Here is a 16,301-nt window from a genome sequence, read left to right on the forward strand (position 1 = left end):
TCCTCAAGCATTTCATTTCCAACACATTAACCCTCCTCCGCACAGCGCTATCTATAGCCCATGCCTTGCAACCATATAACATTGTTGGAACCACTATTCCTTCAAACATAACCATTTTCAGTCTCTGAGATAATGTTCTTGCCTTCCACACATTCTTCAACACTCCCAGAACTTTGCTTCCTCCCCCACCCTGTGACTCACTTCCGCTTCCATGGTTCCATCCCCTGCTAAATTCACTACCAGATATCTAAAACATTTCACTTCCCATCATATGCCTTCTCCAGATCCATAAATGCTACATACAAATCCATCTGTTTTTAAGTATTTCTCATGTACATTCTTCAAATGTACATTCTTCAAAGCAAATACCTGATCCACACATCCTCTACCACTTCTGAAACCACACTGCTCTACCCCAATCTGATGCCTTTACAATGAAGAATGTGTGGAAGGAGAGAACGTTATATCAGAGAGCAAAAATGAGTATGTTCAAAGAAATAGTAGTTCCAACAGTGTTGTATGGTTGCGAGGCATGGGCTATAGATATGGTTATATTGGGGAGGGTAGAGGTGTTGGAAATTAAATGTTTGAGGACAGTAGGTGGTGTGAGGTAGTTTTATTGAGTAAGTAATAAAAGGGTAAGAGATATGTGTGGAAATGAATAAGAGATGTGTGGAAATAAAAAGAGTGTGGTTGAGAGAGCAGAAGAGGGTGCATTGAACTGGTTTGTTCACATGGAGAGAATTAGTGAGGAAAGATTGACAAAGAGGATATATTTGTCAGAGGTGGAGGGAACAAGGAGAAGCAGGAGACCAAATTGGAGGTGGAAGGATGGAGTGAAAAGGGTTTTGAGTGATTGTGGTTTGTACATACAGGAGGGTGAGAGGTTTGCAAGAAATAGAGTGAATTGGAACAACCTGGTATACTGGGGTTGACTTGCTGTCGATGGAGTGAAAATGATTTTGAGTGATCGGGGCCTGAACATGCAGGAGGGTGAAAGGCGTGCAAGGAATAGAGTGAATTGGAACGATGTGGTATACCGGGGTCAACGTGCTGTCAATGGATTGAACCAGGGCATGTGAAGTGTCTGGGGTAAACCATGGAAAGTTTTGTGGGGCCTGGATATGGAAAGGGAGCTGTGGTTTCAGTGCATTATTACATGACAGCTAGAAACTGAGTGTGAACAAATGTGGCCTTTGTTGTCTTTTCCTAGCGTTACCTCGCACACATGAGAGGGGAGGGGGTTTTTATTTCATGTGTGGCGGAGTGGTGATGGGAATGAATAAAGGCAGCCAGTATGAATTATGTACATGTGTATACATGTATATGTCTGTGTGTGTATATATATGTATACATTGAGATGTATAGGTATGTATATTTAGGTGTGTGGACGTGTATATACATGTGTATGTGGGTGGGTTAGGCCATTCTTTTGTCTGTTTCCTTGCGCTACCTCTCTAACGCGGGAGACAGCGACAAAGCAAAATAATAGATAAATAGATATTTTTTTTTTTTTTTTGCTTTGTCGCTGTCTCCCGCGTTTGCGAGGTAGCGCAAGGAAACAGACGAAAGAAATGGCCCAACCCACCCCAATACACATGTATATACATACGTCCACACACGCAAATATACATACCTACACAGCTTTCCATGGTTTACCCCAGACGCTTCACATGCCCTGATTCAATCCACTGACAGCACGTCAACCCCGGTATACCACATAGATCCAATTCACTCTATTCCTTGCCCACCTTTCACCCTCCTGCATGTTCAGGCCCCGATCACACAAAATCTTTTTCACTCCATCTTTCCACCTCCAATTTGGTCTCCCACTTCTCCTTGTTCCCTCCACCTCTGACACATATATCCTCTTGGTCAATCTTTCCTCACTCATTCTCTCCATGTGCCCAAACCATTTCAAAACACCCTCTTCTGCTCTCTCAACCACGCTCTTTTTATTTCCACACATCTCTCTTACCCTTGCGTTACTTACTCGATCAAACCACCTCACACCACACATTGTCCTCAAACATCTCATTTCCAGCACATCCATCCTCCTGCGCACAACTCTATCCATAGCCCACGCCTCGCAACCATACAACATTGTTGGAAACACTATTCCTTCAAACATACCCATTTTTGCTTTCTGAGATAATGTTCTCGACTTCCACACATTCTTCAAGGCTCCCAGGATTTTTGCCCCCTCCCCCACCCTATGATCCACTTCCGCTTCCATGGTTCCATCCGCTGCCAGATCCACTCCCAGATATCTAAAACACTTTACTTCCTCCAGTTTTTCTCCATTCAAACTTACCTCCCAATTGACTTGACCCTCAACCCTACTGTACCTAATAACCTTGCTCTTATTCACATTTACTCTTAACTTTCTTCTTTCACACACTTTACCCAACTCAGTCACCAGCTTCTGCAGTTTCTCACATGAATCAGCCACCAGCGCTGTATCATCAGCGAACAACAACTGACTCACTTCCCAAGCTCCCTCATCCACAACAGACTTCATACTTGCCCCTCTTTCCAAAACTCTTGCATTCACCTCCCTAACAACCCCATCCATAAACAAATTAAACAACCATGGAGACATCACACACCCCTGCCGCAAACCTACATTCACTGAGAACCAATCACTTTCCTCTCTTCCTCCACGTGCACATGCCTTACATCCTCGATAAAAACTTTTCACTGCTTCTAACAACTTGCCTCCCACACCATATATTCTTAATACCTTCCACAGAGCATCTCTATCAACTCTATCATATGCCTTCACCAGATCCATAAATGCTACATACAAATCCATCTGCTTTTCTAAGTATTTCTCACATACATTCTTCAAAGCAAACACCTGATCCACACATCCTCTACCACTTCTGAAACCACACTGCTCTTCCCCAATCTGATGCTCTGTACATACCTTCACCCTCTCAATCAATACCCTCCTATATAATTTACCAGGAATACTCAACAAACTTATACCTCTGTAATTTGAGCACTCACTCTTATCCCCTTTGCCTTTGTACAATGGCACTATGCACGCATTCCGCCAATCCTCAGGCACCTCACCATGAGTCATACATACATTAAATAACCTTACCAACCAGTCAGTAATACAGTCACCCCCTTTTTTAATAAATTCCACTGCAATACTATCCAATAGACATATACATATACACACATGTACATATTCATACTTGCTTGCTTTTATCCATTCTCAGCATTACGTAGCTCCACAGGAAACAGCATTGCAACCCCCCTGCTTCAGCAAGGCAGAACCAGGAAGACAGACAAAAAGGCCACATTCATTCTCACTCATTCCCTTAGACAAAAAGGCCACATTTAATCTCATTCATTTCCTTGCTGTCATGTGTAATGCACTGAAACCACAGCTCCCTCTTCCGCATGTCAGCCCCAGTATACCACATCATTCCAATTCACTCTACACCTTACATGTCTCTCACCCGTCTGTATGTTCAAGACTTGATCGCTCAAAATCTTTTTCACTCCATCCTTCCACCTCCAATTTGGTATCCTGCTTTTCCTTTTTCCCTTCACCTCTGACACATATATCTTCTTTGTCAATCTTTCCTCACTCATTCTCTCCATATGTTCAGACCATTTCAACGCACCCTCTTCTGCTCTCTCAACCACACTCTTTATTTCCCCACATATTCCATGCGTGTTTTAGAAGGTGACTAAAGGGTGAGGAATTGGGGGCTGAAAATCCTTCCCTCAGTTTTTCTTTTTTTTTTCTAAAAGAAGGAAAAGAGAAGGGGACCAAGTGAGGATACTCCCTCTAAGGCTCAGTCCTCTGTTCTTAATGCTATCTTAGTAACATGGAAAATGGCGAATATGTATGAAAAAAATTATTTGAATATTTCAGTGTGTGCTCCCATATGTTATCTCCTCAGCATGTATAACCCTTGGTGGCAAGCTCATAAACTCAGGTTCATTCCAGTTGTGCCATCCAAATGATTAGAACTTCTTCATAGTTTGTTAAGGCTAGATCTGCCTGTATCAGTTGTTGTTAAAGGACAGTGTCTCTTTTACTGATTCTGATTTTCTTTGCCTTTGCTTTGTTCATTGTTCCTGCTTTTATATGAGGGGATTTTTTTTTTTACTTTGGGAAGCACCTTATGCCATTAGGAATGGGAGGCTAGAGATAATAAATATTCCATAAATGATATAGGTAAACAGTCATCAAAATTTTGCTGTTGCCTTGGTTTCTCATTGTTATTCAACACCCTTAAATATTTCAGGCATCAGGGGTACCAAGAGAAGAACTCTTTTTGGCAACGAAATGTTGGCCAACAGATTATGGCACCATCATGACCAGAGAGGCCTTCATTGGCTCCTGTCAGAGACTGGGAGTAGATTACGTAGGTAAGCATTTTTCATTTGCTTCTATATTTTTCAAAATCACTCAACCCATATACAGTTTCATGTATTTAGTGTCCGTATACCATTGTTTTTATAATTGTTTGTTCATACTGATATAAGGAGATACAAGAGTACAGAAGACATATTGTTATATAATGACAGACATTTAGAAATTCCTTTTACAGAACAAAGATATCATAAGAAAAAATTTGTGATTAATGCAGCACATGCACATTTATTGTTAATGGTATTCATTTCAGTGCTTGTGGATCAAGAAACCAAGTGAACAGAATAAATGGAAAGATAATATTTCTCCTTTAAGCTCACTTCCCATCTTCTAACGTAGTTATCCCTGCATCTTTTTCGTTTACCCCAGTAATGAAAAATGCTCTAATAAAAATGCCAGGCATGCGTAAAGCATGCAAAAATGTAGATAAAATTTGTCTAGAGAAGTTTGAAAAATCTACTGAACAACAGTTACTAAGACTTTCAAAACCAACACACTTAACTGACCATAACATCACCCTGGACAACCCTCTTTCTCCTCACTCCACGTTACATTAGTCACACAAAATTTACAATCCGCTGAAGTCTTACGATGCTCTCTAGTTAATATTGAATGAATAAGTTAGCTCACAGATTTTTTAAAAATGAAAATGCTGTTTTGGTGTTCTGATTTTGTACTATGTTCTTTACTGTTGTAAGTAATTGTAGTGATGTTGATCTCTCATTCTCATAAGTCATGTTGTTCGCACTATCCTCACCAAGTCTGATTTTTTTTTAGGTCTTGTGCCTCTTTTATTCATGTGTTTGTCTGTTATTCATGTGTTTGTCTGTAAATTGTTATACATTCATATCTGTCCAAAAATATCTTTATGGAGTTGTTTTTCATAGTTTTCTGTGAATATCAATAACAGTGACTTATGGGGAGGTAATGATTATTGAATATTGCTCTCACATAGCTTCCCTTACCTTCCTGCCCAAGGTTCTTTGGGCTCCTGTAGCACCAGATGAGATCACAGGACAAGAATTGTGATGATGATGTTTGTGTTTTTCTTCTTAGTATAGGACAAGTGAGGAGTAAGTGTTCAATGTCTTCAGTATGGAAGTTACATCATGGGCACAAGGGATCTATATTTCTCTATGCTAAGTGGTCATTTCTATACACCAGTACTGAGTGCCTTCCACCCATACCAGTTCAAGGCTAACCACCAACTCCCAAGTAAATACAAAAAAGATTACCCTTGCTTCACTTTTCAGCAAACTAAATTTTTCCTTCCCTAGCAAACATGACACTAACAAAGCATAAACAATGCATACCATTATGACTCGACAAGCACAAACAAGTGCCTTCCCAACCCAGTTATAAATTTCACTCCACCGGGCATACTACCATCTGAAACCATCAATCAGATATGTATGAGTTATGCTTTCTTGTCTGCATTCGCTACACCAACCATCTCAACAACACTGCAAACATGAGCATATAGAAATACAGTTAAGCTTTGCCATACAGGACTAACTGGGGGAAGACCACGTCTGATGAATTTGTATTTCTTGTATATCCAATTATTTCATTATATTGGACTTCTTTGGGAATATTAGACTAATAGTTCAAAAATGAGATGATAGTTCAAAGCAGCCACATGGCTCAGATGCTGAAGAAATGCTCTATTGTATGTACCTGTAAATGTGTGTATAAATACCTGTAATAGGACATAATAAGGTAGTGCAATGATTTTTATGCTGAGAAACTAACTGTATTGCACTTGCCAGAGCATTTGATGGTGGTAAACTTGTAGTGATTGTGGGATTAGCAATGAGGTGGAAGTGGCCATGGTGGTGATGGGTTTGGAGATTATGGTGGAGGTTGCAGTAGACTTCACTTATGCTGTAGTATGTATTGCACTTACAATAAGACTTACTTATTCACTTAATCTGTATTACTGTTCACAATATTTACAAGGTATACACATTGTACACTAGTACACTATTCAATGCCCTCCTCCAAGAGCATTGAAGGAGGCTTTTTTTTTTTGACACAGTAACATAAAATGTTGACATTTTAGGTATATACTCTTCCAGTGAAATCTTCACAGACACTTTACCAGGTCAGCTAGCTCTCAATAAGGATTATGTGAGTATAGCAGGGGTGTTGCGGTGGATACTCTGGATTGGGGTGGGCACCACAGGTTCAGTGACTCCCTACAAAAGGTGCAAAACCACTCAGTGTGGTCACTAGCAGGTTACTGACATCTTCAGGCAGCCTTAGTGACACATTTTTTGTTTGGGTTGCCATTTCTGTTGAGCCAACATAGCCTATAATGTGCACAGAATTTAGCATGTGGTGGTATGCAAAGTGAGTCATGGAGAATGGTTTGGTGAAGAGAGGTGAGGTGGTGAAAGCCTTTTGTAAGATTAAATGTGGCAATGCAGCTGGAGTGGATGATATTGCAGTGGAATTTATTCAGGAATGGTGTGACTGTGTTGTTGATTACTTGGTAAGGATTTCCATTGTAGATATGGATCATGATGAGGTGCCCATAGAGTAGTGGAATGCATGTTTAGTACCATTGTATTAAGGCATGGGGGATAATGGTGAATGTTCAAACTACAGAGGTATAAGTTTGTTGACTATACCTGTTAAAGCATATACAGATCATCACATTGAAGAGGAACAGTGTGGTTTCAGAAATGGTAGAGAATGTGTGGATCATGTGTTTGCTTTAAAGAATGTGTGTCAGAATACTTAGAGAAATGGATTTGTATGCAGAATGTATGGATCTGGAGAAAGCACACGATAGGTTTGATAGAGGTGCTTTGTGGAAGGTTTTGAGAATACTTACTGTAGGAGGACAGCTGCTAGAAGTAGTGAGAAGTTCTTATCAAGGGTGTACAGCATATGTATGAGTAAGAAGAGAGGAGAGTGAATGGTTTCAAGTGAAGATTGGTCTGCAGCAGGGATGTGATGTCACCATTGTAGTTCAGTTTGCTAATGGATAGGGTGGTGAGGAAGGTAGATGTGAGTCTTGGAGAGAAAGGCGAGTATGCAGTCTGTGAGGATGAGAGGGTCTAGGAAGTGAGTGATTTGTTTGCTGATAATATAGCACTGGTGACAGATTCATGTGGGAACCTGCCAAAGTTGGTGACTGAGTCTGAGAGTGTGAAAGGAGAAAGTTGAGAGTAAATGTGAAAAAAAGCAAGGTTATTAGGTTTAGCAAGTTGATGGACACGTTATTTGAGGTGTGAGTTTGAATGGAGAAAAACTGGAGGAAGTAAACTGTTTTAGGTATCTAGGAGTGGATGTGACAGAGAATGGAAACATGGAAGCAGAAATATGTCATAGAGTGGGGAAGGGTGCGAGAGTTCTGCTAGCACTGACGAATGTGTGGAAAGAGAGAACATTATCTGGGAGGGCAAAACGGGTTATGTTTGAAGGAATAGTAGTCCCAACAATTTATATGGATGTGAGGCATGGGCTATAGATAAGGCTTTGTGAAGGAGGGTGGATGTGTTGGAAATGAAATGTTTGAGGACAGTATGTGGTATGAGGTGGTTTGATAGAGTAAGTAATGAAAGGGTAAGAGAGGTGTGTGATAATAAAAAGAGTGGTTGAGAGAGCAGAAGAGGGTGTGCTGAAATGGTTTTTACTTACAGAGAGAATGAGTAAGGAAAGGTTGACAAAGAGGGTGTAAGAATGGGAGACCAAATTGGAGATGGAAGGATGGAGTGAAAAAAAATTTTGAGCGATTGGGGCCTGAACATGCAGGAGGGTGAAAGGTGTGCATGGGATAGAGCAAATTGGAATTTTGTGGTATACATGAATTGGTGTGCTGTCAGTGGACTGAACCAGGGCATGTGAAGCATCTTGGGTAAACAGTGGAAAGGTCTGTGGGGCCTGGTTGGAAATAGGGAGCTGTGGTTTCAGTGCATTACATGCTACAGCTAGAGAGTGGATGTGAGTGGATGTGGCCTTTTCTTCTTCTGTTCCTGGTGCTATCTTGTCGGTGTGGGAGGTGGCAATTGAATTTGAAAAAAAAAATAACTTTCATGGTACCCTGCTGTGCAATGGTATATTGATGTCCATAGCACTGAAAGGATTAAAAACTTCCATGATCAAGTTTGATACATTTAACCTGCATATTGATAAAAAGAAATTTCATTACCATGTACAGTTTTAACTTTTGTTTTGATTGATTTGCAACCTTTTTTCAAACTATTCGCCATTTCCCGCATTAGCGAGGTAACGTTAAGAACAGATGACTGGGCCTTTGAGGGACTACCCTCACCTGGCCCAATTCTCTGTTCCTTCTTTTGGAAAATTAAAAAAAAATGAGAGGGGAGGATTTCCAGCCCCCCGCTCCCTCCCCTTTTAGTCGCCTTCTACGACATGCAGGGAATACGTGGGAAGTATTCCTGCTCCCCTATCCCCAGGGATAATATATATATATATATATATATATATATATATATATATATATATATATATACATATATATTCTGGAAGGAGGCAAACAAAGTGCGCAAGACACTTTTTGATTTGCAACCTATATACTGATTGTTTCAACCATTATTCTTCTTATGCTTAGGCTATGTTGTTGATCACTGCTTATGGTTACTCTTCTTGTAATGTGGTCTCATTTTTGTTTAACTTTACGCTTGATGATGAGAACTAAATTTTCAAAACATTGTAAAGATAAAGTTTCTCTTAAGCTCCACTTGTTACTTATCGTTATTATAAGAGGCTGCTTATGAAATAGGAAGTCTGTTGCTGATATGGATTTATAGAATGATGTTTTTTGTGCAAGTGGGTTGAGGAATTTGACAGTATGTTTTCAATTTTTCTGTAATTGTTTGCAATTTTCTCCTTTTGTTTGTAGATATGTACCTCCTCCACTGGCCAGAAGTCCCATCAGGTGTGAAAAACAAAAAGGAACTATTGCAGGACACTTGGCGGATGCTAGAGGTTAGATGTTTTCTTTCATTACTATATCTTACATTCCTAAAATGTAACTAGTAACTTTTGTAAGAAAAGGATATGGACTGCTTGGGAATTTATATGAAATTTAAAGCTCTAAGCAATTCCTAAAATCTTTCCTGAAACAAACAGTATCAGAGTGAATATTCTTTATGAATTAGTCATTCATATGGTAATTTCCTCCAGGTGTTACTTGATGAGGAGCGAGTAAGAGTCATTGGTGTAAGCAACTTTTTGGAGCATCATTTACAAATGATCATGGATGAGTGTTCCATTACCCCTCATGTCAACCAGTGTGAGTTCCATCCATACAACAACCCAAAACAACTCCAAGCCTATTGTGCAGAAAGGAATATACAGTTTGAGGTGAGTTGAAAGGTTTTGAAGATGAAAAACATCTCTTTTAATCTGCTATTGCAGAAAGTTATTTATTAATGATTTTATAACCCTAGGACCACTTTTCTGGGCTCCTGCAGCTTTAAGGCTGCTCCACAATTGGTAGATGGGAAATGATGGACTCCATTGTAGTTATAAGTTTCTCAGTGAAATTGTACTTTTCATTTGTTGACAATGATACAGCCTCTCAGAAGGTAAGTCTTCACTTATTATGTAACCACTAGCAGATAGAGTCTGGCAACTCAGCAGAAAGGTTTGGATGATTTTAGTATTATTTTTTGTAAGTTTGTTTACCATTTCCTATATTAGTAAGGCAGTACCAGGAACAGATAATTATCAATACTATTATTAGTTTTAGATACCTGAAGTGGACATGGCTGCATATGGAACCATGGAAATATAAGTGAGTCATTGGGTGGGTGAGGGGGTGAAGGTTCTGGGAGAATTGAAGAATGTGTTAAAAGAGAGATTGTTATGTGGGATGACAAAGATGGGTATGTTTGGAGGTATAGTAGTCCCAACGGTGTTGTAGTGATGCAGGGCATGGGCTATAGATGAGGATGTGCGGAGGAGGGTGGATGTTGGAAATGAAATGTTTGAGGACATTCCCTGGTTTGTTTGAGAGAGCTGAAGAGGGTGTGCTGAAATCGTTTGGACATATGGAGAGAATGAGTGAGGAGAGGTTGATAAAGTGGATATACTTGTTAGAAGTGGAGGGGATATGGTGAAGGGGGAAACCAAATTGAAGATGGAAGGATGGGGTTAGAAAGATGGTGAGTGATTGGGACTTGAACATTCAGGAGGGTAAAAGGTATACATGGGATAGATTGAAGTGAAATGATTTGGTATAAATGGGGTCAACATGCTGTCAGTGGACTGAGCCAGGGCATATGAAGTAGCTGGGGGAAACCATGAAAAGTTGGTAGGGCCTGATTATGGATAAGAAGGCTGTGATTTTGGTGCATTGCACCTAGCAGCAGGAGAATGGATGCACGCGAATGTGGCCTTTTTGTTGTCTGTTCCTGGTGCTAGCTTGCTAACATAGGAAATGGCAGACAAGTATGAAAAAATTAATATTATTATTATCATTTTTTAAAACTTGTTTGCCATTTCCCACCTTAGCAGGGTAGTGCCAGGAACAGACAGAGAAGTGACCTGATTTGCTCACATTCATTCTTTAGCTGTTGTGTATTATAATGTGTTGAAACCACTGCTCTGTATCCATATTCAGGTCCCATGACCTTTGTAGTTTCTCCAATTGCCTCATTTGACCTGGTTCAGTCCATTGACAACACTTCGATCCCTATGTACCACATTCCTCCTAGTAACCCTATTCCATGTATACATTACACCTCATGCTTATTCATGCCCAAAGCACTCAAAACCTCCTTCACCTCATCCTTCCATCTTCATTTCGATCTTCCCTTTTCCTTGTCCCTTCCTCTTCTAACACATATGTCCTCTTTGTCAACCTCTCCAAATGACCATACCATCTCAGCACACATTTTTTAGCTCTCTCAACCATAAGCTTATTATTGCCACTGCTTTCTATTACCATTTCATTTCATACTTGATGAGCCCTTCTCACATCACATATTTTCCTTAAGCATTTCATATCCAACACATTTATTGCAGAGCCCATTCCTTGCTCATATTCATTCACCTCTGTCAGGAGTACTACCCCATCAAACATACCCATCTTTGCCCTCACAAACAGTTACCTCTCTTTCCACACACTCCTCATTGTGCCCAGGACCTTAGCCCCCTCACACACTCTCTGGCTCACTTCAGCTTTCATGGTTCTATATGCTGCCATAGCCACTCCCACAAATCTAAAGCACCCCACTACATTCAGGTTCTTTCCATTCATACTCACACTCCATGACAGGATGATGGATATGGTTGGGATGCTGTGGCATGAGACCAAGAGAATCCTGGCTAATAGTATGGTGAAGAGAAAGGAGGTAGCAAAAACCTTGTGTAAGATGAAATGTGGCAGAGTTGATAAAACTGCAGTTGAGTTTTTCAAGAAAGGGGTGATACTGTTAATTGATTGGTTAGTCAGGCTTCGCAAAAATTAAAATTTCCCAAGATTAGGTGCCAGAGACCTGGCAAAGTGCAGGTGTCCTGATATAAAGGTAAGGGAAATAAAAGTAGAGGTATAAGTCTATTGAGCATTGTATACCTAGTAAGGTGTATGAGAGGTTGGTGACATGCAAAGAACATTTGATTGGTGTAGAGCTGTTTGGGTGTAGGAGAGGTAGAGGATGTATGGATCAGGTATTTACGCTGAAGAATTTGTGTGAGAAACACTTGAAGAAATAGAATGAATTGTGTGTGGCATTTATGGATATGGGGAAAGCATTTGAAAGGGTTAACCGAAGGGTCTTAATGAAGGCACTACAAATAAGTTAGGTAAATGGAAAGTCCCTATGGTGAAAAATTTTTACCAGGAGAATAAGATATGTTTATGAGGTGGAAGGGAGGAGGGTATATGGTTCCTGTTGAAAATAGATCTGCATCAGCAGTGTGTGCTGTTTCTGTGGTTGTTTTATTTGTTTATGTACAGGTTGGTTAGGGAGGTGAATGCAAGTGTTACACAACAAGGATGAGATATACAGTATGGTGGAAGTTTGGATGCTTGAGCTGTGAATCAGCTGCTGTTTGCAGATGACAGCTAGGCTGGCTAGACTGGTGACAGATTTAAGAGAGAAACTCCAGAAGCTGGAGACAGAGGTTGGGAGAGTGTGTGTAGGAGGAAAATTCAGATTAAATATGAACAAAAGTAGGGTTCTGGGATGCAGTAGGGAGATGAGACAGGATGGTTTGAGTGTGAATTTGAATGGAGAGAACCAGGTAAGTTGAGTACTTTAGTACCTAGGAGTGGATGTGGAATTGATTGGAACCATGGGAGCTGCAGTGAGTCATACAGCAGGAGAGGGGGCTATGGTCGTGGATGAACAATGATGTGTGTGGAAGGGGAGGTCAGTGTCTGTCAGGGCAAAGATGGGTTTATTTGAAGGAATACTAGTTCTGACCATTTTTTTATGCATGAAAATCCAGAGCCTCAGGCACAAACAAAGGGAAGGGACTGGACATGTTGGAAATGAAATGCCTGGGATCGATTTGTAAGGAGGCAGGTTGATCATTCAAGGAATGACAGTGCTGGAGAATGGTGTAGCAGTTAGAGCAGTTTGACTGAAGGAGATAACTAGATGATGCAGAAATGTTTTGGGCATACAGAGAGGAGCAAAGAAAGGATCTCTTAGCGACAAGTGAAGAGAGTAAGAGGGAAGGGGAAACCAAGGAGACTGAAGGATGCTTTGGATTATCAGAGCCTAGACAGTCAGGAAGGTGAGAGATATGCATGGAATAGAATGAATTGGAACGATGTGATATATGGGGAGCAATATGCTCTTGATAGGTAGAACCAAGCCACATAAAGGGGTAAAGTAAACCATTGAATAATATGGGATTTGATGTTAGATGATAGGTGTTGGTTTAATTTTGTCACACATGACAGTTAGGTAGTGGAAGTGTGCACAAAGGACTATTTTTCATTTGATCCTGATATTTCCTTGCTAAGGCAGGGGAAGCAGTTGGGTATGAATAAGTTATTATTATTATTATTATTACCGGGGTCGATGTGCTGTCAATGGATTGAACCAGGGCATGTGAAGCGTCTGGGGTAAACCATGGAAAGTTCTGTGGGGCCTGGATGTGGAAAGGGAGCTGTGGTTTCGGTGCATTATTACATGACAGCTAGAGACAGAGTGTGAGCGAATGGGGCCTTTTTTGTCTTTTCCTCGCGCTACCTTGCACACATGAGGGGGGAGGGGGTTGTTATTCCATGTGTGGCGAGGTGGCGATGGGAATGAATAAGGGCAGACAGTATGAATTATGTACATGTGTATATATGTATATGTCTGTGTGTGTATATATATGTGTACATTGAGATGTATAGGTATGTATATCTGCGTGTGTGGACGTGTATGTATATACATGTGTATGTGGGTGGGTTGAGCCATTCTTTCGTCTGTTTCCTTGCGCTACCTCGCTAATGCGGGAGACAGCGACAAAGGGTGTCTAAATGTGTGTGGATGTAACCAAGATGTGAAAAAAGGAGAGATAGGTAGTATGTTTGAGGAAAGGAACCTGGATGTTTTGGCTCTGAGTGAAACGAAGCTCAAGGGTAAAGGATAAGAGTGGTTTGGGAATGTCTTGGGAGTAAAGTCAGGGGTTAGTGAGAGGACAAGAGCAAGGGAGGTAGTAGCAGTACTCCTGAAACAGGAGTTGTGGGAGTATGTGATAGAATGTAAGAAAGTAAATTCTCGATTGATATGGGTAAAACTGAAAGTTGATGGAGAGAGATGGGTGATTATTGGTGCATATGCACCTGGGCATGAGAAGAAAGATCATGAGAGGCAAGTGTTTTGGGAGCAGCTGAATGAGTGTGTTAGTGGTTTTGATGCACGATGGGTGATTTGAATGCAAAGGTGAGTAATGTGGCAGTTGAGGGAATAATTGGTATACATGGGGTGTTCAGTGTTGTAAATGGAAATGGTGAAGAGCTTGTAGATTTATGTGCTGAAAAAGGACTGGTGATTGGGAATACCTGGTTTAAAAAGCGAGATATACATAAGTATACGTATGTAAGTAGGAGAGATGGCCAGAGAGCATTATTGGATTACGTGTTAATTGACAGGCGTGCGAAAGAGAGACTTTTGGATGTTAATGTGCTGAGAGGTGCAACTGGAGGGATGTCTGATCATTATCTTGTGGAGGCTAAGGTGAAGATTTGTATGGGTTTTCAGAAAAGAAGAGTGAATGTTGGGGTGAAGAGGGTGCTGAGAGTAAGTGAGCTTGGGAAGGAGACTTGTGTGAGGAAGTACCAGGAGAGACTGAGTACAGAATGGAAAAAGGTGAGAACAATGGAAGTAAGGGGAGTGGGGGAGGAATGGGATGTATTTAGGGAATCAGTGATGGATTGCACAAAAGATGCTTGTGGCATGAGAAGAGTGGGAGGTGGGTTGATTAGAAAGGGTAGTGAGTGGTGGGATGAAGAAGTAAGATTATTAGTGAAAGAGAAGAGAGAGGCATTTGGACGATTTTTGCAGGGAAAAAATGCAATTGAGTAGGAGATGTATAAAAGAAAGAGACAGGAGGTCAAGAGAAAGGTGCAAGAGGTGAAAAAGAGGGCAAATGAGAGTTGGGGTGAGAGAGTATCATTAAATTTTAGGGAGAATAAAAAGATGTTCTGGAAGGAGGTAAATAAAGTGCGTAAGACAAGGGAGCAAATGGGAACTTCAGTGAAGGGCGCAAATGGGAAGGTGATGACAAGTTGTGGTGATGTGAGAAAGAGATGGAGTGAGTATTTTGAAGGTTTGTTGAATGTGTTTGATGATAGAGTGGCAGATATAGGGTGTTTTGGTCGAGGTGGTGTGCAAAGTGAGAGGGTTAGGGAAAATGATTTGGTAAACAGAGAAGAGGTAGTAAAAGCTTTGCAGAAGATGAAAGCCGGCAAATAAATAAATAAATGTTATTATTTATTTTATTATACTTTGTCGCTTTCTCCCGCATTTGTGAGGTAGCGCAAGGAAACAGACAAAAGAATGGCTCAACCCACCCACATACACATGTATATACATACATTCCTGGTACATACATATACATACTTATACATTTCAACGTATGCATATATACATACACAGACATATACATATGTAGACATGTACATATTCATACTTGCATCCCTCATCCATTCCCGTTGCCAACCCGCCACATATGAAGTGGCACCCCCCTTTCCCCCGCATGCGCACGCAACTTAGCATTAGAAAAAGAAAACAAAGGCCACATTCGTTCACACTCAGTCTCTAGCTGTCATGTGTAATGCACTGAAACTACAGCTTTCTTTCCACATCTAGGCCCCACAAAGCTTTCCATGGTTTACCCCAGAAACTTCACATGCCCTGGTTCAATCCATTGACAGCACGTCAACCCCAGTATACCACATCATTCCAATTCACTCCCTTTCTTGTACACCTTTCACCCTATTGCATGTTCAGGCCCCAATCGCTCAAAATCTTTTTCACTCCATCCTTCCACCTCCAATTTGGCCTCCCACTTTCTCATTCCCTCCACCTCTGACACATATATCCATTTTGTCAATCTTTCCTCTCATTCTTTCCATGTGACCAAATCATTTCAATACACCCTCTTCTGCTCTCAACCACACTCCATTTATTACCACACATCTTTCATACTCTTTCATTACTTAGTTGATCAAACCACCTCACACAACATATTGTCCTCAAACATCTCATTTCCAACACATCCACCCTCCTCCACACAACCATATATAGCCCATGCCTTGCAACCATTTAACATTGTTGGAACCACTATTCCTTCAAACATACCCATTTTTGCTCTCCAAATTAATGTTCTCACCTTAAACACATTCTTCAATGCTCCCAGAACCTTCGCCCCCTCCCCCACCGTGTGGCTCATTTCCGCTTCCATGGTTCCATCCACTGCG

At 40.8% G+C, this 16,301-nt stretch overlaps 1 protein-coding gene across 12 annotated transcripts in view; it reads left to right on the forward strand.

The window, feature by feature from the left end:
• The window catches only part of LOC139760405 (uncharacterized oxidoreductase ZK1290.5-like), a 120,014-nt gene that overhangs the window by 16,808 nt on the left and 86,905 nt on the right, over positions 1–16,301 (forward strand). For all 12 annotated transcript variants that reach the window (XR_011715332.1, XM_071683567.1, XM_071683565.1 and 9 more), the window contains exons 4-6: positions 4,272–4,395; positions 9,273–9,358; positions 9,557–9,736. Coding sequence is in view for 11 of the 12 variants with exons in the window: in XM_071683567.1 (XP_071539668.1) it covers positions 4,272–4,395; positions 9,273–9,358; positions 9,557–9,736 (390 nt within the window). In the remaining variant the exon portion in view is untranslated. The remainder of the gene's footprint in view (positions 1–4,271; positions 4,396–9,272; positions 9,359–9,556; positions 9,737–16,301) is intronic.

This window comes from Panulirus ornatus, chromosome 36 (genome assembly GCF_036320965.1).
Source record: "Panulirus ornatus isolate Po-2019 chromosome 36, ASM3632096v1, whole genome shotgun sequence".
Lineage (NCBI taxonomy): Eukaryota > Metazoa > Arthropoda > Malacostraca > Decapoda > Palinuridae > Panulirus > Panulirus ornatus.